This window comes from Chiloscyllium plagiosum, unplaced genomic scaffold, assembly GCF_037043375.1.
Source record: "Chiloscyllium plagiosum isolate Xiang-an unplaced genomic scaffold, Cpla_swu_hap1 HiC_scaffold_17, whole genome shotgun sequence".
Taxonomy (NCBI): Eukaryota; Metazoa; Chordata; class Chondrichthyes; order Orectolobiformes; family Hemiscylliidae; genus Chiloscyllium; species Chiloscyllium plagiosum.
Window position 1 is genome coordinate 62,273,010 of NW_028270155.1, and position 23,251 is coordinate 62,296,260.

At 45.7% G+C, this 23,251-nt stretch overlaps 1 protein-coding gene across 1 annotated transcript in view; it reads left to right on the forward strand.

Annotated features, from left to right (window-relative positions):
* The window catches only part of LOC148147370 (uncharacterized), a 109,751-nt gene that overhangs the window by 41,989 nt on the left and 44,511 nt on the right, over positions 1–23,251 (forward strand). The window contains exons 6-8 of the mRNA XM_087996006.1: positions 2,143–2,253; positions 10,080–10,122; positions 10,217–10,335. Coding sequence (XP_087852132.1) covers positions 2,143–2,253; positions 10,080–10,122; positions 10,217–10,335 — 273 coding nt within the window. The remainder of the gene's footprint in view (positions 1–2,142; positions 2,254–10,079; positions 10,123–10,216; positions 10,336–23,251) is intronic.

Below are 23,251 nucleotides of genomic sequence, written 5' to 3' on the forward strand. Positions count from 1 at the left end.
CATCACTGGTTGAGCTGTGACCGTGGGACACGGTCTCTGTCCCTCCTTGTTTGAGCTATGACAATGGGACAAGGTCTCTGTCCCTCCTTGTTTGAGCTGTGACAATGGGACAAGGTCTCTGTCCCTGCTTGTTTGAGCTGTGACCATGGGACAAGGTCTCTCTCCCTCCTTGTTTGAGCTGTGACCATGGGACACGGTCTCTGTCCCTCCCTCATTGAGCTGTGACAATGGGACAAGATCTCTGTCCCTCCCTGTCTGAGCTGTGACCGTGGGACATGGTCTCTGTCCCTCCTTGTTTGAGCTGTGACCATGGGACATGGTCTGTGTCCCTCCTTGTTTGAGCTGTGACAATGGGACAAGGTCTCTGTCCCTCCTTGTTTGAGCTGTGATGATGAGACACATTCTCTCTCCCTCCCTGTTTGAGCTGTGACAATGGGACAATGTCTCTCTCCCTCCTTGTTTGAGCTGTGACCATGGGACAAGGTCTCTGTCCCTCCTCGTTTGAGCTGTGACCATGGGACAAGGTCTCTGTCCCTCCTTGTTTGAGCTGTGACCATGGGACAAGGTCTCTATCCTTCCTTGTTTGAGCTGTGACAATGGAACAAGGTCTCTGTCCCTCCTTGTTTGAGCTGTGACCATGGGACATGGTCTCTGTCCCTCCCTGTTTGAGCTGAGACCATGGTACAAGGTCTCTGTCCTTCCTTGTTTGAGCTGTGACAATGGGACAAGGTCTCTGTCCCTCCTTGTTTGAGCTGTCACCATGGGACACGGTCTCTGTCCCTCCTTGTTTGAGCTGTGACCATGGGGCAAGGTCTCTGTCCCTCCTTGTTTGAGCTGTGACCATGGGACAAGGTCTCTGTCCCTCCTCGTTTGAGCTGTGACCATGGGACAAGGTCTCTCTCCCTCGTCGTTTGAGCTGTGACCATGGGACAAGGTCTCTCTCTCTCCCTGTTTGAGCTGTGACCATGGGACAAGTTCTCTGTGCCTCCTTGTTTGAGCTGTGACCATGGGACAAGTTCTCTGTGCCTCCTTGTTTGAGCTGTGACCATGGGACAAGGTCTCTGTCCCTCCTTGTTTGAGCTGTGACCATGGGACAAGGTCTCTGTCCCTCCTTGTTTGAGCTGTGACCATGGGACAAGGTCTCTGTCCCTCCTTGTTTGAGCTGTGACCATGGGACAAGGTCTCTGTCCCACCTTGTTTGAGCTGTGAGAATGGGAGAAGGTCTCTGTCCCTCCTTGTTTGAGCTGTGACCATGGGACACGGTCTCTGTCCCTCCTTGTTTGTGGTATTAAGTGGAGATCTGTGATGGGTGAAGCATTGAAGAAAGACTGTAATGTTGGAACCTGCCGAAGGTCCATAGTATGTAACTTTTAACTTTACTTCAGTTGTTTTACACTACACGATAACTACTGCAATGTTTACCTCTTGACTTTTTTCTTCCTTTCTACCTAGTTTTTAGGATTTTGTCACTCGGTATTCGTACCGAAGATGGCACTTTATGTGGAGACATGAAACATTTTTCTCGGTCCTCCTGTATGTTTGTACTTGAGTCCACATGGCAAGGAAACCAAAATCAAATCAAAACCAGTCCCCTGGTGTTTCCCTGTACATTTTCCTGAACGTGTCGTACTGTTGCGTCAGTCAGCATTGAGAGCTCTCGATTTTGTGAGGTGTCTTGGTGCTTAATAAGGTGAACAGTGGGAATGAGCTTCCAGCCCTCAAAATCAGGGGGTGACTGGGCTGAATCATAGGAACAGGGTTTGTAGCCCACACCCCTTCACTCCCCAACACTGAGTGTCTCTGTATTTCTGTTTCTGTCCCTGTGTAAGGGGTTGCTCTGTCTCTCTGAACTCCCACTGGGGTGGACATCACTGATGTACTTTAATGTGTTAATGACCCATCCCCACAGTCTAGGGCAGGGCGGGCAGAAAGCTTCATGGAGGGTCTGGAGTTATCATTCACACATTTCTGACAGCAAAGGGAGCTTCTGGGATTGCAGCCCCTAAGGTAACATTTGTTACAATGAGGAAGCCTCCTCTGCTCACCCTCACCACAGAAATGAAGATTATTGAAATGTTTCTGTGTGTTCTGTAAATCCTCAGTGAGTAGATGTTTAACCATCCATTCTGTGTGTTGTTACAGGGCCAGGAGAGGAACCCTGTCTCACCCGATGTTACAGTCGAAGTGGGGGATTCAAAGATTGATAATCTCACCAGCCCTCTGACAGTTACATTTCGGGACGTGCCTTTCCAGGTGAGATAAACCTCCACAATATCATCGAGCTGAGCCTGTGAGCAGCCAGGTCTGACTGGATTGTGCAGCACAGTCTGGACCATCTCCAGTGTTGATGAACAAGTTAAACTTAATGATCCCGAAATTCTATAGTCCTCAGGCTGTGAATGGAGCACTCTCTGGGTAGATTTGGAGGACTCGGAGCTGATCTCCTTGTCTCTTTTTTTTTTAATAGGTATTTTTATTAGAAATTTAACATTTTTACAAGTTTACAAAAATAAACAAAACTCTCAGATAAAAACATTGATATACAATTAGCTCAAATATACAATAGCCAAAATTTGACAAAAAAAAACAAAACAACAAAAAAAACCGAAAAGAAAAAAAAAACAAACAAACAAAACTCAACTATCTACTAATCTAACCTACAACTAACCAGGGTGTATATTTAAGTCTCTTACATGCTTGGGATGTGTTAGCATCAGATATAATAAAACCCGTATTCGTGTGGGATTCCTCCTCCGAGGGGCCGCGGACCAGTCAGGTTTGTAATCTCAATTAAATAAAAGCCCTTGTTAGGATAGCCGAAATATCTGTATTTATGTAATTCAAAAAGGGCTGCCATATTTTATAAAATAATTCGGTCTTTCGGTGCACCATATTTGTAAGGGAGTCAAGGGGAATACATTCCATAATTAGTCTGTGCCAATTTGAAAGTCCAGGGGGGCCCTCCGCCGCCCAGTTCACCAAAATATTTTTCCTTGCACCGAAAGAAAGAATAGAAAATAGTCTCTTCCCGTACGTGTCCAGGGAGGGAAAGTTCGAAAAGCCCAAGAGGAGAGATACGGGGTCCACTTTTATTTCCGTTCCTAAAATTTCTGTCAGGGTACTTGCTACTTTAGTCCAATATCTACGGATCTTATGACAGGTCCATAAGCAATGTACAAGAGTGCCCACCTCTATTTTGCATTTAGGACACATTGGAGATGCTCCTGCCTTAAATTTTGCCAATCGAACCGGTGCTATATGGGCCCTATGAAGTATCTTCAGCTGGATAGCCTGGGTTCTGTTACAAATAGTAATTCTTCTAGCATTTTCCCAGATATCATTCCACGTTTCTGTGGCGATTTCTAGTCCCAGATCCTGATCCCATGTTTTAAGCAGATTATCCATATCTCCCGATACTTCATCATGTAGTAAATGATAAATATTACTGACGGAAGATACCCCCACTGGTCGTAGGACACTACATTCTCTATCGGATTTATAAAGACTATCTAATAACGTAGTCTTCTTCTGCATATAATCTCGAATTTGGAAGTATCGAAAGAGGTCTCCATTGGGTAATCCGAATTTCTGACGCAGCTGTCCGAAAGACATCAGGACCCCATCTTTAAATAAATCCCCGAGACATGAGATACCCCTGGATCTCCAGAGTTTAAAAGTGGCATCTGTTAACCCCGGTTGGAATCCCCATGCTCCCACTATCGGTGCATAGGGGGATGTTTTATGTGAATTACCCTCATTTTGCCGCATTATATTCCAAGCCTTGATTGTATTTAGTATTATAGGGTTTTTACAGTGATCTGTAATGATTTTCCTCTTGTCTGAGAATAAAAGGTTAATAAGTGGGTATTTTACTTGAGAACCCTCGATGTCCAACCAGATTGATTGTGGATCAGACAAGACCCAATCAGCTATGTAACTTAATAGGGAACTTAACTGATATTTCCTAAAATCTGGGAAGTCCAATCCACCCCTTGCCTGTGGAAGCTGTAGCTTCTTCAGCTTAATGAGGGGCCGCCTATGATTCCAGATAAAGGAACTCAGCCAGCCGTATAATTTACATAAAGCCGTCCTCGGCAGCATCACCGGAAGCGTTCTCATAGGATATAGGAGACGGGGCAGGATATTCATTTTGATTAATGCTATTCTACCCAACCAGGAAATTGGCAGGTCTCCCCATCGCTGGAGGTCCTGCCTTATCCTTTCCAATAAATACACAAAATTAGCCTTATACAACTGACCAAATACTGGAGTAATAAAAATGCCTAAATATAAGAAACCCTCCAGGGACCAGCGAAAGGGAAAAAGGGAACCGTCCGCTAAGCGGGGTATCACAGCAAGGCCACCCATTGGCATAGCCTCCGATTTTGAAAAATTAATTTTATAGCCTGAGAATGCACTAAATGTATTAATAACTTGGATTAAGCGAGGTATGGACATCAAAGGGTTACTGAGGAATAGAAGAACATCATCTGCATAAAGGGTAATTTTATGTTTACCTGTACCAATCCTTGGGGCCACTATATTAGGATCAGCTCGTATAGCTTCTGCTAGTGGTTCAATTATTAGCGTGAATAACAATGGCGAGAGGGGCCATCCCTGACGGCAGCCCCTACCCACACTGAAGCTATCTGAGCCTAATCCATTGGTAACCACAACTGCTTTGGGATCACTATACAATGTTGAGATCCATTTGGTAAACACCTGTCCAACACCAAACCTCTCCAATGTGTAAAACAAATATGACCATTCGACCCTATCAAATGCCTTTTCCGCGTCTAATGAAACCACTACTCCTGGTATCTTTCCCTGATGACAAGCTTGAATCATATTCAGAGCCCTTCTAACATTATTGGATGATCTACGGCCCTTAATAAACCCCGTCTGATCCTCCTTTATAATATGTGGCAGTATCCTTTCTAATCTCAGTGCTAACGTTTTAGAGAGGATTTTAAAATCTACATTTAGCAAGGATATTGGTCTGTATGATGTACAATCTTCTGGGTCCTTTCCTTTTTTAAGGATAAGAGAGATATTTGCCTCTTTCAGCGAAGGCGGGAGACAGCCCTGACTATATGCATAGTTATACATGTCCATAAGTGGACCAACCAGTATTTCTGTAAATTCTTCATAGAATTCAGCTTGAAAGCCATCTGGGCCCGGCGCCTTACCATTTTGAAGGTGTCTAATTGCATCAACTATTTCTTGGGGTGTAAGAGGAGCATTTAGGACCGATACTTGTTCCGGAGTTAGGTCTGGAAAAGTCAAATTTTTAAAAAATGACTGCATCCTCTTCGTCCTATCTTCACAATCCTGTGATTTAAATAACTCAGAATAGAATTCTCTAAAGGTCGCATTAATCTTTTCATGATCATGAGTCAAAATACCCGTACTTTCCTTGATAGACATAATAGTCTGAGGGGCCTTTTTTTTCTTTGCAAGAAATGCTAAGTATCTACCCGGTTTGTCGCCATATTCATATAACCTTTGCTTTGCAAATAATATTTCCCTCTTAGCCGTTTGAGTAAGTGTAGTGTTTAGAGCTGTCCTAAGAGCTGTAATCCTTTGCAATTTAATAATAGAAGGTCTATCAGCGTATGCTGTTTCAGCCGCTTTTAAGCGGGCTTCAAGCAGACGCTGTTGTTCTCCCTTTAATTTCTTCTGGGTCGCTGAGTAGGAGATGATCAAGCCTCGCGTGTAAGCTTTGATGGTCTCCCACATCATTGACGGGTTGCTAGCTGTACCTGAATTAATTTCTAAAAAAGTTTTAAATTCTTGAGAGAAGTACTTTACAAATTTACTATCTTTCATTAAGAAGGGGTCCATACGCCAATGTCCCACTGTTCCTCGCCTTAGTTTCCATATAGACAGCAGCGTGGTCAGAAATTGCTATATTACCTATTTTACAGGATGATATGGAATTTAAAAAAATCGAGGGGGCAAAAAACATATCAATTCTGGTATGACATTTATGTGGATTAGAGTAGAAAGAAAAATCTCTACCCTGTGGATGAAGACATCTCCATACATCTACTAATCCTAATTCTTTGTTCAGATCCATCAATTGTCTAGATCTGGGAGATACTCCTGCAGTACTCTTGGGAATCCTGTCTATTTCCGGATCCATAATACAATTAAAGTCTCCCCCTATAATTATATGACGGGCATCAAAAGCCATCAATTTTGAAAAGGCTTCCGTTATAAATTTAAAGGGGTGTGCCAGGGGGCAGTACAAATTTAAAATCCCATATTCCTCTCCATTTATGAGGGCTTTAATCAAGATATATCGTCCAGATTCGTCTTTTATCTGCTTTAGGATTTTGAAAGGGAAATTCTTCCGAACAAGAATAACAACTCCCCTGCTTTTTGAGCTAAAAGAAGAAAAAAAGGCCTGATCAAATCCGCCCTGTCGTAATTTCAAGTGTTCTTTATCTGACAGGTGTGTCTCCTGTAGGAGAGCTATATCAACTCTTTCCTTCTTAAGATTTGATAATATTTTCTTCCTTTTGAGTGGCGAATTACTCCCCTTGACATTCCAGGTGCACCACTTAACCGACTGATCAACCATAATCCTCTGGGCCAATCCGAGACCCCTCGGGAGGGGGAACCCTATCCAGAACATCCCGAGCGTGGAACATGTAAAATTTACAAAAATAAAGCCTCTTTAATACACCCACAACAATACAGTAAAAAACTATTTCTAAATAAAAAAAATATAAAACGTATCTAAGTGGAGACTTTCCCCCTTGTTCCCAGGGGGCGTCACTTCCTCTCCAAAAGTCCCTCATATCCTCTCCCAACCAATGCCCCACCCTTGACCCAGGCACTCCTCAATAAAATGAGGAGAATTCAAATATAATACAAAGCTAGAGTTAACAGTGAGCACCCCACCCCCACCCATACCAACACCTGGGTATATTTGGTAATGTTAATACCATATATAAACATATAACTATAAAATTACCACTTCAACAAATAATAATTAAATATGATAATACAAAATAACGAAGGGAAAACAACCCCGCTCCTAAAGACAGAGGTAAAATCGAATAAGGTAACCACCTCCCCCGACCAACATTAACCAAATCCCCCAGCTTATATATATATATATATACATACACATACACACATATATATATATATATATATACATACACACATACACACACATATACATACATCCCTCATATATACATAAAATAATAACAGAAAACAACTCCAAGGGGGGGGGGAGAAAATCAAATCCCTCTCCCCACCCCCCATGATAATATTAAGCAGTAAGGTAAGAGAAAAAAAAAGGGAGGGGATATAAACCAAAGCGGGGGGGGGGAAGGCAGACCAACATCCATTATGTCCTACAGTTTATCTAAGAGAGTCCAAGAATTCCTTAGCCTTTTCTGGTGATCCAAAGTTATATACGGATCCTTCATGGTTAAAGCGTAACATCGCTGGGTAGCGTAAGGAGTACTGAACATTTAAGTCCCTTAAACGCTTCTTCACCTCGTCGAATGCTTTCCTCTTTCGAACCAGAGCCGGGGAAAAGTCCTGAAATAGCATGATCTTGGAACCTTTGTAGATCATAGCTTGGGGGTCTTTTCCGAGATTTCTAGAGGCTTCTAGGAGTATCTGCCTCTCCCTGTAGCTCTGCAGCCGGAACAGGACCGGGCGTGGGCGCTGGTTCGAGCCGGGCCCGCGTATTGCGACCCGGTAGGCCCATTCCACCCTTACCTGGCCTGATCCAGCTTGCAGATTTAAATGTTGTGGCAGCCACTGCTCCAGGAATGCTGTAAGCTGGCCTTCCTCTTCCCGTTCGGGAAGGCCCAGCAAACGAATATTTTTTCGGCGACCTCGATTATCGAGGTCGTCAATATGATTTTCCAAGGTCCGGACTCACTGCTCGCGAGTCCGGACCTGATCCACGGCCGATTGAGCGGTTGTCTCGGAGGTCGCGGCCTTTAGCTCCGCCCCTCCGACTCGACGTTGAATTTCTTCAATCTCACGGTCGTGCTTCTGCAGCGTGGCCGAGAGCGACTCCCAACAATTTCTGGATTCGACAATAAAAGCATCGATCTTCGAGTCAAGCTTGGAAAGCATTTCTGCAAGGCTTGTTACTGTTGGTAAGTCCCCCGGGACGGCTGTGGATGCCTCTGCTGCAGCTGGAGAGGGTGGGGGAGGGGTTCCTGCTTGCTGAGAGCTGCGGGCTCCCTTCCCTTTAGTCATTTTAACTTAGGATTAAATTGTTTAAATGTAATATTACACAACTAATTAAATTACACAACTATTATAAATGATTTGGTGAGCTTGGTAGGGGGTAGGTGACCCACTGTGCCCAAGTCTTGGGAGGAGCACTATAGACTCAGTCTTACTGGGTCGCCGCCATCTTGGATCCCCCCTCCTTGTCTCTTTAATGTCCATCGGAAGCTGTGATCGTGGTGAGGGTGTGGAATGTTATGATGCTGTACAAATGAGGATCGCTGTGCCTTGTGAGATATTTCCCATCACTTGTGTCCTGAAATTCCTCTGGAGGGTTTAGAAAGGAGGGTCTGGGACAGGACAGAATGATTGTCCACCCCATGGATATGGCCCTGGCTCCATCCAAAATCCCATGGTCAGAGGGATTTCTCTGTTACAGGTGGACCCCCCACAACATTCCTGGTAAAACAGGTTGTTCCCCTCGGCTCAGGTGACCCTGTGTATTCAGGTTTGTGGAGCTTGGGGGAAAAGTTCATTAAAAATGGCCACGTTCCGGTTTGGTCACTTCATGAAATGTAATTGATCACACAATGTCCCCAATACCCCACATTCTGGGGACCATAAACAGCAGAAAGAAATTCAATGGGACATTTTCCTCATTTACATCAATAGACCCACAGCCCCCCATGGCCACAGTTTCAGATCAGCAGGAGAAGGACAGGGACTCGGTGTAAACAGGTGCTGCCCCATTGGCCATCCAAAACACCCAAACCCATCCCCTTTACAGCCCGAGAGACTCTGTTCATGGAGCATCACCTCGAACAGAGCTACACAATCTCACCTCAATTCCCTGACAGTAACAGCCACGTCCTGCCTGTCCCCGGGGAATTGAGGTGAGTCTTCACTTGAATCGCTCCAAGACTATTATGGTTTGAAGCTGTCATCTTTCCTGCATTACGACTCATCTCCATTTCAGTAAAATGATCTCCACAAGTTCTGTAAAGGCACTCGGCACGGGCTGCATTTTCCCAATCTCATGGAGACAGGTTTGGGGGTGAATGGCCTGGTTAAAGAGCCAGAAACCCTGACAGGCCACTCCTTAACCCTGTCCAGGGGTGACTTTCTCATGTTAAGGGACTGGAGCGATCACAGGACTCAGCAGCAACCTCCACAGAGATGGCCAGGCAGTGAGGTCAAATATGGCCCCAGTCAGGGACCATGATCCTCCAGTGCTGCAATGCTGCTGGTGTTACACAGGCCCCTGCTCTGTCAGGAGTTGAGTAACACGGTGGAAGGGCTCTCTCACTGGGAGGGCAGTGGACCATGGGTAACTGATATAACTGACAGCATCAGGGAGCTGCAATGCTCACAGTGGTCCTGGAGTAGTGCAGACACTCTTTCAGAGGGATCACTGTCCAACCTGAGGCTCCTCACAGGACTTTGTATCATTCTCACCACTGAAGAGAGAGACATTTGTGAGTGCCCCTAATTTAAAGTGTCTGCTCGATCTCTCCCGTGTCCAGCAGCGTTCTCCTCTCCCAATGAGGCTGCTGCCTGGGCACTGCTTCAGACCCTCCTCCTGGGCCCTGTACTTCCTGGTAAAGTTAAAGATGTTGAATGGGGAGGTGACCAATTAGGAATCTGCTTTGTGTAAAGTTGCTTTGGTGGGAACACTGAGTTCATGCCCAGGATCCGGGAAAATTTAACCCAACAATTTCCCAGTTGGCATCACATTTCCTCCTCCTTTCCTGCCTTACCCTGTTAGACAGGCGAGAGAGAAATGTCTCAATGTGTTTGTATCGACACAGCTGCTTCAACTGTGTTATTGTTGGTGAAGCTAATGTTCTGGTTTATCATTTCCATTTTAGTCCGATTCTCCACCATGCAGCGCCCGGGACTCTGGTGGGAATGGTAAGTGAAGATTGTTTTAAAATGCTGACATCACTCAATACTGGAATGTGTAAATGGGGGAATGATTCTCATGATTAATAATTCTCCAACACAGGCACTTTCGATGCGAATGGATGTAACACCCTCATGAGCGGACCGGGGAACAGAGTGGATACGATCACTTGCAGATGTGACCGTCTGGGTTTCTTCTTTGTACTAACACTGGAATCGAAGGTATGAATCATGCTCATCTCCACACTGTAAATAAACTCCAATATAAGGTTCAATTGGCCTGGAAAGTGAGACTGTTGTCACATTCTTGCCCAAGTCTTGAACATGCCTCTGCAAAATATTCTGTAGCTCTCCCACCCCAGTCTCTGTTTATTTTTAATCTGTTTAAAAACCAGCAATGTAACAATATTGTGTGCTGCCTACCTGAACCTCTGTAATCCTTGGAGATGCACCATCATGCAGAGAGGAAGGGATTGCCCTGATCTTTACCCAGAGATTGTGAGCGAAGGGTGATGTGTTTCCAGATCGGGTAGTGTATGTCCTGATCAGCAACTTGTGGCTGGTGTTGTTTCCATGAACCTGCTGGCCATGTGGTCAATGCAGCAGGTTTGAAAGGGACTTGTAAAGGAGCTTTGCTGAGGAGCTACACTGAATGTGAGATGTGGTACTCACTGCTGCCCCTGTCAGCCAGTGGTGAAAGGAAGGAATGGTAAAGGTGATGGATGGAGTGCCACAGGATGGGGTCCTTTATCCTGGGTGCTGTCAACCTTCCTGAATGTTCTTGCAGCTATACTTATCCAGGTGTGATGTAAGGTTCGTGATTTTTACAAATGTTAATATCGTTTTAAGAGTTTAGAGTTCAAACTGGTGGCATCGGGGTGTTGGTTAACTGTCACGGGTGTTTACAAAATCGTCAGAGTCTGGAAGAGGGACCGAATGCAGCAGGTGTCAGAGAGCAGGTCCCTGCAAACCCCCTGCTGTGTGAATGGAGGGTTGTTGATATGATGGGGTTTATGACACGGGGAATAAATATTGAAAATCATTAACTTGCTTCATGATCAAGGATTGATTTTTGAACAGTTTAGGAGGAGATGACTGGAGTAAGAAGGGAATATATTTTCTCACCTAAAAAGACAAAACGTTCAAGCAAAGCATAGTCATCTTGGTGTAGGAGATTAACTTGTGAAACTTCCAGACCAGGAGTGTTTGATTCGAAATATGCAGATTATTAAAAGCCTGAGAAAGAGTAAGCTTTCAGTGACATGAGTGTTCATGTCCGAGGCTTGACAGCGCACTGTTAAAAAAAACTGGAAGCAGCAGTTAAGTTGAATTTAAAGATTTGACATCGAAGGGTAATTTCTCTGGATTTGAATCACCATAAAATGCTAATGTCAAGGATTAGATGAGAGTTTGTTATGCCGTGTTTTAACATATGTCAATCTATGGTGGCACAGTGGCTCAGTGGTTAGCACTGCTGCCTCATTGCACCAGGGTTCCACATTCAATTCCAGTCTGTGTGGAGTTTGCACATTCTCCCCGTGTCTGCGTGGGTTTCCTCCAGGTGCTCTGGTTTCCTCCCACAGTCCAAAGATGTGCAGGTGAGGTGAATTGGCCATGCTAAATTGCCCATAATGTTCGGTTCAGAGGGAAATGGGTGTGGGTGGGTGACTCTTCGGAGGGTCGGTGTGGACTTGTTGGGCCGAAGGGCCTGTTTTAACACTGTAGGTAATCTAATCTATATTCTTTATTTAGACAGCTTTTTTGTTATTTTGTCCAGGAAGCTTCTGTTTTATTGCTGAAGAGAACTGCAGCCTTGTGTATCTGTGGTTTGGTAAATGAGCCTCACTTTAAAAATAAATATGATTTATACAATCCAGATTTCATTCTGCGACCTTAACTGTCAAGAGTGTGGTGCTGGAAATGCACAGCAGGTCAGGCAGCATCCGAGGAGCAGGAGAATCGCCATGCATAAGCCCTTCATCAGGAATGAAGCATGTGGGCTGGGGGGGAGCTGAGACATAAATGGGGGGAGGGGGTGGGGCTGGGGGAAGATAGCTGGGAATGTAATAGGTAGGTGGAGGTGGGGGAGAAGGTGATAGGCCATAGGGGAGGGTGGAGCAGATGGGGGGAAGGATGATGGACAGGTCAAGATGGCGGTGTCGAGTTGGAGGTTTGGGACTGGGTTAAGGTGCGGGGAGGGGAAATGAGGAAACTGATGATATCCACATTGATCCCATGTGGTTGCAGGGTCCCAAGGCGGAAAATGAGGCATTCTTCCTCCAGGCATCGGGTGGTTAGGTTTTGGCGATGGAGGAGGCCCAGGACCTGCATGTCCTTGATGGAGTGGGAGGGGGAGTTAAAGGGTTCAGCCATGGTGCGGTGGGGTTGGTGGGTGCGACTGACCCAGAGATATTCTCTGAACTGATCCGCAAATTGACATCCTGTCTCCCTGATGTAGAGCAGACCACATCGGGTGCACCGTATACAATAGATGATGTATGGGAAAGTATAGGCAAATATCTGTCAGATGTGGAAGGATCCTTTGGATTTTGGACAGAGGTGAGGGGGGAGGTGTGGGCACAGGTTTTGCAATCCCTGTGTTGGCAGGGGAAGGTGCCGGGAGTAGGGTGTGGTCTGGTGGGGGTGGCGTGGATCTGACAAGGGAGTTGCAGAGGGAATGGTCTCTGCAGAACGCTGCTAAGCGTGGGGAGGGAAATATATCCCTCGTGGTGGTGTCTGTTTGGAGGTGACAGAAATGGCGGAGGATGATGCGATGTATGCGGGGGTTGGTGGGGTGAAAGGTGAGGACCCGGGGGGTTCTGTCCTTGTTGTTGTTGGAGGGGTGGGATTCAAGGACGGAGGTACAGGAAGAGGAGGAGATGTGCTGGAGGGCAGCATCAACCACATGGGAGGGGAAATTCCGATCGTGGAAGAAGGAGGCCATCTGGGACTTTCTGAGGTAGAATTGGCCATCCTGGGAACAAATGAGGTGGAGGCGGAGGAATTGGGAATAAGGGATGCCGTTTTTACAGGTGGTAGGGTGGGAGGAGTGTAGTCCAGGTAGCTGTGGGGGTCCGTGGCTTGGAAGATGTCCATGGTTCGTCGGTTGTCAGAGATGGAGATGGAAGAGTCCAGGAAGGGGAGGGAGGTGTCCAAGATGGTCCAGGTGTACTTGAGGTTGGGGTGAAAGCTGTTAGTGAAGTTGATGAACTGTTCAACCTGCTCCTGGGAGCACGAGGTAGCACCGATACAGTCATTGATGTAGCGGAGGAACAGGTGGGAGGTGGTGCTGGTGTAGCTGCAGAAGATAGACTGCTCCAGGTATCCACCAAAGAGGCAGGCATAGCTGGGTCCCATGCGGGTGTCCATGGTTACCCATTTGTTTTGGAGGAAGTGGGTGGATTGGAAGGAGAAGTTGTTAAGGGTGAGGACCAGTTCAGCTGAAGGTGTCAGTGGAAGGGTACTGGTTGGGACGGCGTGAGAGGAAGAAATGGAAGGCTTGGAGACCTTCGTTGTGGGGGATCGATGTGTACAGGGACTGGATGTCCACGGTGAAGATGAGGTGTTGGGGGCCAGGGAAATGAAAATCTTGGGGGTGGTGAAGAGCATGGGTGGTGTCCCAAACATAGGTGGGGAGTTCCTGGACTAAGGGGGACAGGATGGTGTGAAGGTAGGCAGGGATCAGTTCAGTGGGACAGGAGCAGGCTGAGACAGTGGGAAGTCAGGTTTGTGAATCTTTAGTAGGAGGTCTCTGGGACATCTGCATCAACCAACCACACTGGCCCATGGCCGAACACTTCAACTCCTCTTCCACTCCATCAAGGACATGCAGGTCCTGGGCCTCCTCCATCACCAAACGCTAACCACCTGACACCTGAAGGAAGAACTCCTCATTTTCCGCCTTGAGACCCTGCGACCACACGGGATCAATGTGGATTTCACCAGTTTTCTCATTTCCCCTTCCCCCCTCCCCCACCTTATGCCAGTCCCAAGCCTCTAACACAACACCACCCTCTTGACCTGTCCATTATCTTTCCCATCTATCCACTCCACTCTCCTCTCTGATCTATCACCTTCTTCCCCACCTTCATCTACCTGTTGCATTCTCAGCTATCTTCCCCTCCCCCCCCCACCCCAGTCCCAACCCCCTCCCATTTATCTCTCAGCTCCCCAGCCCACAAGCCTCATTCCTGATGAAGGGCTTATGTCCAAAACATCAATTCTCCTGCTCCTCGGATGCTGCCTGACCTGCTGTGCAGTCCTCACTTTCTCCTCCCTGGGATCTGAACTGTCCGGGGATAATATCAGCTGGCATCATAACAAAGACAACTGGAGAGTATCCCATCAGAGTCCTGAGTTATGTGACGTAGGCAGGCGTACGGATGCAGGGATGAGTTACTCACAACTCAATTCCCAGCGGTTGGCCTGCTGATTGGCCACTGTATTTATATCGCTGATATAGCTGGGCAGTGGTAAGCTCATAACATTAAAAGTGGGGAAGTCAACAATGATAATGCCATTGAATGTCAGGGGGAGATGGTTATATTCCCTCTTGTTGGAGATGACCACTGTCTGGTAGTTGGGAGTGAAGGTTACTTTCCACTTAGTAGCTGAAGCTGCATGTTGTCCAGATCTTGCTGCATATTCACATGGACTGCTTCAGTAGCTCAGGCATAGTACTGAGAGTGAACATCCTCACTTCTGGCCTTATGATGGAGGGATTGTTGTGTAAGAAGCAGTTTATTCAGGTTAGGCCTAGGATACTCCCCTGTGGAAGTCCTGCCGAATATTCTGGACTGAGATAATTGATCTCCACTAACCACAACCATCTTCCTTTGTAAAAAAGCAAATTACTGTGGATGCTGGAATCTGAACCAAAAGAGAAAATGCTGGAAAATCTCAGCAGATCTGGCAGCATCTGTAAAGAGAGAAAAGAGCTGATGTTTCAAGTTTAACTGACCCTGGTCAAAGCTAAAAACAAGGGAGAAGTAGGGAGTTATTTATACCAGGCTGAGAGAAGGGGAGTCATGGCTCCAGAAGCAAAGGTAGCAATAAAGAGGTGATAATGACCTACCCTGTGGCTTGCCACTTCAGCACCCAATCCTGCCCCCATACCCACATGTCTGTCCTGGGCCTGCTGCAAGGTTCCAGTGAAGCTCAACACAAACTGGAGGAACAGCATCTCACCTTCCGATTGGGCCCGTTACAGCCTGCTGGTCTCAACATTGAAGTCAACAACTTCAGATGATTATCCCATCTCGACCCCTCTGTTTTCATTCTGCTCCGCAATTTTATTTCATTTATTTTATTTACCTTGTTTTATATTTTTTCACTGTTCTGTACCTCTTATTTTTTGATTGTCTCTCTTTCTCTCGCTCCCCACTCTCTCATTACCTTTTTCCTCTCCTCTTCCCCCTTTGCTACCCTTCTCCTCTGTTTTCCATTTTGCCTCTGCTTCACCCATCCCCCACATATTTTGTCACATAGCACTGGCTTCAGCCCTTCCTGAAGAAGGGCTAATGCCCGAAACGTCGATTCTCCTGTTCCCTAGATGCTGCCTGACCTGCTGCGCTTCTCCAGCAACACATTTCCATCTCTGATCTCCAGCATCTGCAGACCTCATTTTCTCTTCAGCCTTGGTCACTCACAGCTCCTAATCTCCCGAGAATCTCTCTATGCACTGTCATTATCACCTCTTTATTGCTGCCTTTGTTTCTGGAGCCATGGCTCACCTTCTCTCAGAAGAAAGTGAGGACTGCAGATGCTGGAGATCAGAGCTGAAAATGTGTTGCTGGAAAAGCGCAGCAGGTCAGACAGCATCCAAGGAACAGGAGGATCGACGTTTCGGGCATAAGCCCATCTTCAGGAATGAGGAAAGTGTGTCCAGCAGGCTAAGATAAAAGGTAGGGAGGAGGGACTTGGGGGAGGGGCATTGGAAATGCGATAGGTGGAGGGAGGTCAAGGTGAGGGTGATAGGCCGGAGTGGGGTGGAGGCGGAAAGGTCAGGCAACACGATGGTTGGAGGAAGAGCGCCTCATCTTCCACCTGGGAACCCTCCAACCACAAGGGATGAACTCGGATTTCTCCAGTTTCCTCATTTCCCCTCCCCCCACCTTGTCTCAGTCAAATCCCTCGAACTCAGCACCGCCTTCCTAATCTGCAATCTTCTTCCTGACCTCTCCGCCCCCACCCCACTCCGGCCTATCACCCTCACCTTGACCTCCCTCCACCTATCGCATTTCCAATGCCCCTCCCCCAAGTCCCTCCTCCCTACCTTTTATCTTAGCCTGCTGGACACACTTTCCTCATTCCTGAAGAAGGGCTTATGCCAGAAACGTCGATTCTCCTGTTCCTTGGATGCTGCCTGACCTGCTGCGCTTTTCCAGCAACACATTTTCAGCTCACCTTCTCTCAGCCTCGTATAAATACCTCCCTATTGCTGCCTATTTTTTAGCTTTGACAAAGGGTCAGATAGACTCGAAATGTCAGCTCTTTTCTCTCCTTACAGATGCTGCCAGACCTGCTGAGATTTTCCAGCATTTTCTCTTTTGGTTCCAACTTCCTTTGTGTTTGGGATGTCTCTAGCCAGCGGAGAGTTTTCTCCCTGATTCCCAGTGATTCGGGTTTTCCTGAGGCTCCATGATGCCTACCCATGGTTAAATACTGCCTTGGTGTCAAGGGCAGTCACTCTCACTTCAGTTCAGCTCTTTGTAAACAGTTGGACCAAACCTATAATCATATCAGGAGCTGGGGATGCTGTGGTGCCCAAACTCAGTTAGCAACATATTGCTGAAAGTGCCATTTGAGAGCCGTATTAACCAGGCCTGCTATGGTTATCAACAATAGACAGCTTGAGCTGTAATTGATCAGGTTGGTTCAGTCCTGGTTACTGTCGATGAGATATTCCAAGCTGCTTTATAAATGGCAGCACTGTACCTTGGTCAGGGGTGTGGTTACCGCTGGATAACTTGATCACACAGCTTGGTCAGGGGTGTGGTTACCGCTGGATAACTTGGTCACACAGCTTGGTCAGGGGTGTGGTTACCGCTGGATAACTTAACCTTTGTGTCCAGGTTAGTGTCCAGGACCTTCAATTCCTCCTTGATATGACATGGAGTGAATCCACTTACCAACAGACTGGCATCTCCAGTGCAGGGAATGTCAGGTGGAGGCCAAGATGGAGTTTCCACTCAGCAGTTTGAGCTGAAAATGATGACAATGCTATAGTCTTGTCCTTTTCCCTGATGTTCTGAGCTCCCTCCTCATTGAGGTGGGGGATATTTGTGGAGCCTGCTACTCCAGAGAATTGTCTAATTGTCCACCTCCATTCAGCATCAGGACTGCAGGGCTGAGATTTGACCGATTGGTTGTGGGATTGCTTAGCTCTGTCTATTGCAGGCTGCTTACACTGTTTAACATGCAAGTAGTCCTGTGTTGTCGGATCATCAGGTTGGCCCCCCATTTTCAGTGATGCTCATGTTCTGTTGATTCACCCTTTTTCCTGGGACCATGCTCTGGATTCTGGGAAGTGTACTCGAGCACAATGTAAGCTTTCCCAAGGTTAGTCTGAGATCCAAGATTGCTCAGCTGCACCAAGCAAACACTACCGTGGGATTATATGATCTCACAGTATACTGCCCTGAGCTATTAATGTCTCACAGGCTACTTCACGCCACACCATGGCTCTCAGTACTTTTGCTAAATCTTAACTGTGTAACTGCTTGGTATCTACTAACAGCCTTACTCTGCCTGAAGGCAATTCTACGCTCTGGCCTCCTCTCAGTTACAACTCCTGGATCCCAGAGCTTTCCTTAATCCTGACTAACTGCAGCTGTCAAATCGCTCCTGGGACTTCTCCCTGATCCCTAGTTCCAGGCCCCTCTCTGTAACTTCAGTCAGTTCCTCCATGGAGCCTGTTTCTGACTCTGTTTCTCTCTCTCTGCCATTGCTTTACTGACTGAAACTGACTGCAACTCTTCAGCTGCTGTTCAGTTTCCTTTGAGTTGTTTCGAATGATTTATCAAAACCCCTCAACAAGCCCCATCCTTATTCCTCGGTAGGATTGGAACCATTGGAACAGGCAAAGGTAGCAACACTCGCAGAGCATGAAGATCAGCTTAATTTTCACACTTCCAAATGCAGTAACAAGTAGCAGGATTTAAACACCATTGCATTTCAAGGTACCAGCACTGTTTTAATAATCTTCCTTTAAAGCTGCACTGAATATTTGAGTTAAGGACACAGACACATCATCCATCCGTTCATGCACTGGAGATGTACCTTAACCTCTAAGCTTATTCTTCAAACTTAAATACGATAGATTCTCATTTTTAGTCACTGAGGTAAAAATGATATCTCTATGTTCCAACAATACACCTCTATTCCAAATAATATCCCTTTTAGCTGGTTTGAGAAAATTATTGAGATTTTGTGTTGAAATGTTTTGGATTCCTGTTGGCTTTGACCTTTGAAGACTTTGAGATCTGTCACCTTCTCCTGATCCCCTTTTGAATGTGCTTCATTGGAATCTTTCTCAGTGATGTCAATAGTTCCCTTCTTCTGTTTCTCTTTCTAATATTTTCAGTCTTTTGGGAAATTTTGGGAACCACATCCTTCCCATCCTCTGGCCTTTTGCTTTTCCTCTTCTCTATCGGTAGAAATTCCATGGCTCCATGACAGTGGCTGTGGGAAGCTGGGTTCCTGACTGACAACCAACTTCAAACTCATCTCCCTGAATCACTTCCTTTGGAACAGAATTGGCTGCATTGTGTGGGTCTATATTAGTTTATTCAATCAGCGTGAAGGGACTTTTGGTTCCTTTACTCAGATCATGTTCTAGTTTCTCTGAGATACATAGCACAGCCTTTTGTAACCAATCATTTTCTTCTCTGTGAAGTATTAAAAATGGGAATTAATTTTCACTTCTTTCATAATTTCCTCCGACTTTTGTTTTCTCTCTTAGTTCATAATTCATTCTCAAATTTGTTGACTTTTTTTTAATTCAACCGCACAACTACTCTGGTCAGTTTAGTTGCCTCTGTTTCATAGTGGTCTTAAAAAACCCAGCTACAAGTTTCACCATTTCACACGATAATTCCACACATTATGGAACTATTCCTCCCTATGTGTCTGATTGCTCCTCAGCCCATTCCTTAAAAGTCTCTTTATCTGTTCAAATATTTGGTTCATTTTTTTCACACTGAACATCTCATCTTTCTTGTTCTCCAGTCTGCGTCAGCATTTTGTCTGTCTTCGTTTTTAATTCTGCACTGAGCCAACTATTCTGAGGCATCAGAAATTCCTTCTCCTGTTCAAGGTATTTGTCACCTCACAGAGACTTTTGATATTTGATGTTCTAAACTGAATCTTTATTGAATTTGCTTCCACGTGTTTATCATTGAGACATTTTAAGTTCTCACTCAAGTATTTTCGTTCCTGTGACCGATGCTGAAGTGTTCTCACCTGTTTGCATTTTTCTTCAGTAAATTCATCATTTGAGCGTGGAAGTTGGTTCTCCACATTACTCAGTTTTTCCTTAAAGTGCGATTATCAGCAAAAGGCTTCTTGGGTTTGGACGCAGTCATTGTGGAGTTTGGGCAAGATCAGCATGATCAGGATCTGCAGCAACACACTCCTTGCTCTGTGACTGTCTCTGCTGGACAACTCACTATCCAATATCATTTCTTCCCCCTTCAATAAGTAAACCAGGAATAATTTACACAATTTAATTCCACTTCCTAGCCACTTTGTAAGTTAACTTTGTGCAAGTAAATAGATTCATAAATCTTTATTAATACTTTTTATTTGTCAAATAATCTGAAACATAAATCAGAACATCAGCCACCATCAAAGACTGACGTGCCCAGAGTCTGTCAAAACATTAATTAATTTTCTCACGCGGGAGAAAGAGGATCATTCTTGCTGAGAGATAAAACACCAGTAACCCCCCATAACATGACAGTTATGCCGTTTAGCAGTGGTCAGCTTCAGGAACAATTCCTTTAAATGTTCTAAGACACATTCTGTGGAAAGTTCTGGGAGAAAATGCTGCTTGTCTATTACCCCTGGTTTATAGGTCCATTTCCAGCAATCAGTGCAATGCGGTTGCTATGGAAACATAAGCTTTCAGACTTCACTCCCACTCTCAGCATCTCTCATTTTGACTTGAGGAGAGTATTCTTTTGGGTGGAAATTTCTGTTCCATTGAGTGGCATGGGAAAAGGTAAGAAAACTGGAAAATATAGGGAGAATGGGAAAATCAGATTCTTGATAATATTTCCAGCTTTCCCTGGAGTTTACACAACAAATTTTCAATCTCTCAATCAGCAGTCACCACCTTATTTAAAATGCAGTTACATCTCATTATTCGACAGACTCATGTCATTTGTAAGCAGCTTCCAGTTCTCCTCTCTGTCCCTGAGAAACCAGATCGCACCAATTCCTGACATGAAAGTCACCGCGGTTACCTGGCAACAATAGCTTGTTATCTCCTTCTCTGTGCCTTTGGGCAGGTCCATCTGACCATCATTTCATTGCCTGCTCCATGGACACTGTCCTCTTCCATTATGCAGTTTGCATCAACTGCCTCCTTGTCATGTCAGTTGCAAACTGAGTAACCTCACTGGGTTTGCCATTTCTGTGTCACTTTTCCAACCTGTTACTGGAAGACAGCACTGCCACGTTCTCACTCTGAACTGTAAGTGTGCAAAGGCATGGTCTGTGATGTTCAGGGTGACCTTTTTTAGATGGGGGTTTTATCACAGCGGGTATGTGCCTGAATTTCACTCCCCTAATCTAGAAATAGCACTGTGGTTCTGTGGCATATTTTCGGATAAGGTTACATTGCTCCGAGCTCTGTATTAAGGCATATGACCATAAAACATAGGAGTGGAAGCAAGGCCATTCGGCCCATCAAGTCCTCTCCACCATTTAATCATGGCTGATGGGTGTTTCAATTCCACCTGCCCGCACTCTCCCCGTAGCCCTTAATTCCCTGTGAGATCAAGAATTTATCAATCTCTGCCTTGAAGACACCCAACGTCCCGGCCTCCACTGCGCTCTGTGGCAATGAATTCCACAGGCCCACCACACTCTGGCTGAAGAAATGTCTCCTCATTTCTGTTCTAAATAGAACCCCTCTAATTTTAAGACTGTGCCCATGGGTCCTAGTCTCCCCGCCTCTCAGATACAACTTCCCAGCTTCCACCCTTTCTAAACCATGCATTATCTTCTAAATTTCTATTAGATCTCCCCTCAATCTTCTAAACTGTAATGAATACAATCCCAGGATCCTCAGCCATTCATCGTATGTTAGGCCTACCATTTCAGGGATCATCCTTGTGAATCTCCGCTGGACATGTTCCAGTGCCAGTATGTCCTTCCTGAGGTGTGGGGCCCAAAATTAGACCCAGTATTCTAAATAGGCCTAACTAGAGTTTACAAAGTCTTAGTAGCACATCACTGCTTTTATATTTCAACCCTTTTATATTTCAGCATGGAAACAGACCCTTCGGTCCAACCCGTCCATGCCAACCAGATATCTCATCCAATCGAGTCCCAACTGCCAGCACCCAGCCCATATCCCTCCAAACCCTTCCTATTCATATACCCATCCAAATACCTCTTGAATGTGGCAATTGTACCAGCCTCCACCACTTCCTCTGGCAGCTCATTCCATACACGTACCACTCTCTGTGTGAAAAAGTTGCCCTGTAGGTCTCTTTTATATCTTTCCCCTCTCACCCTAAACCTAGACAACATTACATTTGCTTTCTTAATCATGGACTCAACCTGCAAATTAACCTTTAGAGAATCCTGGACTCGCACTCCCAGATCCCTTTGTACTTTGGCTTTATGAATTTTCTCACTGTTTAAAAAATAGTCCATGCCTGTATTTTTCTTTCCAAAGTGCAAGACCTCACATTTGCTCACATTGAATTTCATCAGCCATTTCCTGGATCACTCTCCTCAACTGTCTAGACCTTTCTGCAGCCTCCCCACCACCTCAGTACTAACTGCCTGTCCACCTAACTTTGTATCATCGGCAAACTTTGCCAGAATGCCCCCAGGCCCTTCATCCAGATCACTAATATATAAAGTGAACAGCTGTGGCCCCAACACTGCCATTCCCAAAAAGAACCTTTTATCCCAACTCTCTGCTTTCTGTCAGACAGCCAATGCCCAATCCATGCCAGTAGCTCACCTCGAAAACCATAGGCCCTCACCTTGCTCAGCAGCCTCCTCTCTGAGGCTGAGAGGTGACCTTATAGAGGTTTATAAAATCATGAGCAGGGATAGGGTAAATAGACAAGCTCTTTTCCCTGGGGTGGGAGAGTCCAGAACTAGAGGGCATAGGTTTAGGGTGAGAGGGGAAAGATTTGAAAGGGAGCAAAGAGGCAACGTTTTCATGCAGGGTGTTGCATGTATGGAATGAGCTGCCAGAGGAAGTGTTGGAGGCTGGTATAATTACAGCATTTAAAAGGCATCTGGATAGGTACATGAATAGGAAGAGTTTAGATGGTTATGGGCCAAGTGCTGGCAAATGGGACTAGATTAATTTAGGATATCTGGTCGCCATGTAACCAGTTGGACCCAAAGGTCTGTTTCCATGAGGTACATCTCTGCGACTCTCTGACTCTATATCAACAGGTGAAATAGTGGGCAAAATGTTGGCAAATGGTGTATAATGTGGGAAAATGTGAAGTTGTTGATTTTGGAATGGAGAACACAAGAACAGAGAATGATCAGGGAGAAGGTAGGGCCGATCAGGGATAGCAGGGGGAACTTGTGTGTGGATACCGAGCAGATAGGGGAAGCTCCATTCCTGATGAAGTGCTTTTGCCCAAAACATCAATTTTCCTGCTCCTCGGATGCTACCTGAACTGTGTGCTTTTCCAGCACCACTCTAATCTAGAATCTGGTTTCCAGCATCTGCAGTCCTTGTTTTTACGAAGCCCTAAATGAGTTTTTTGCTTCGGTTTTCACCAAGGAAAGGGAACTTGTTATAAATGAAAACTTAGTGGAACTGGGATACAGTCTTGACCAGATCAAGATTATTGGAGTTGATGTGCTAGAAATTTTGGAAGACATGAAGATTGATAAGTCCCCAGGGCCAGACCAGATTTATCCTAGGCTGCTC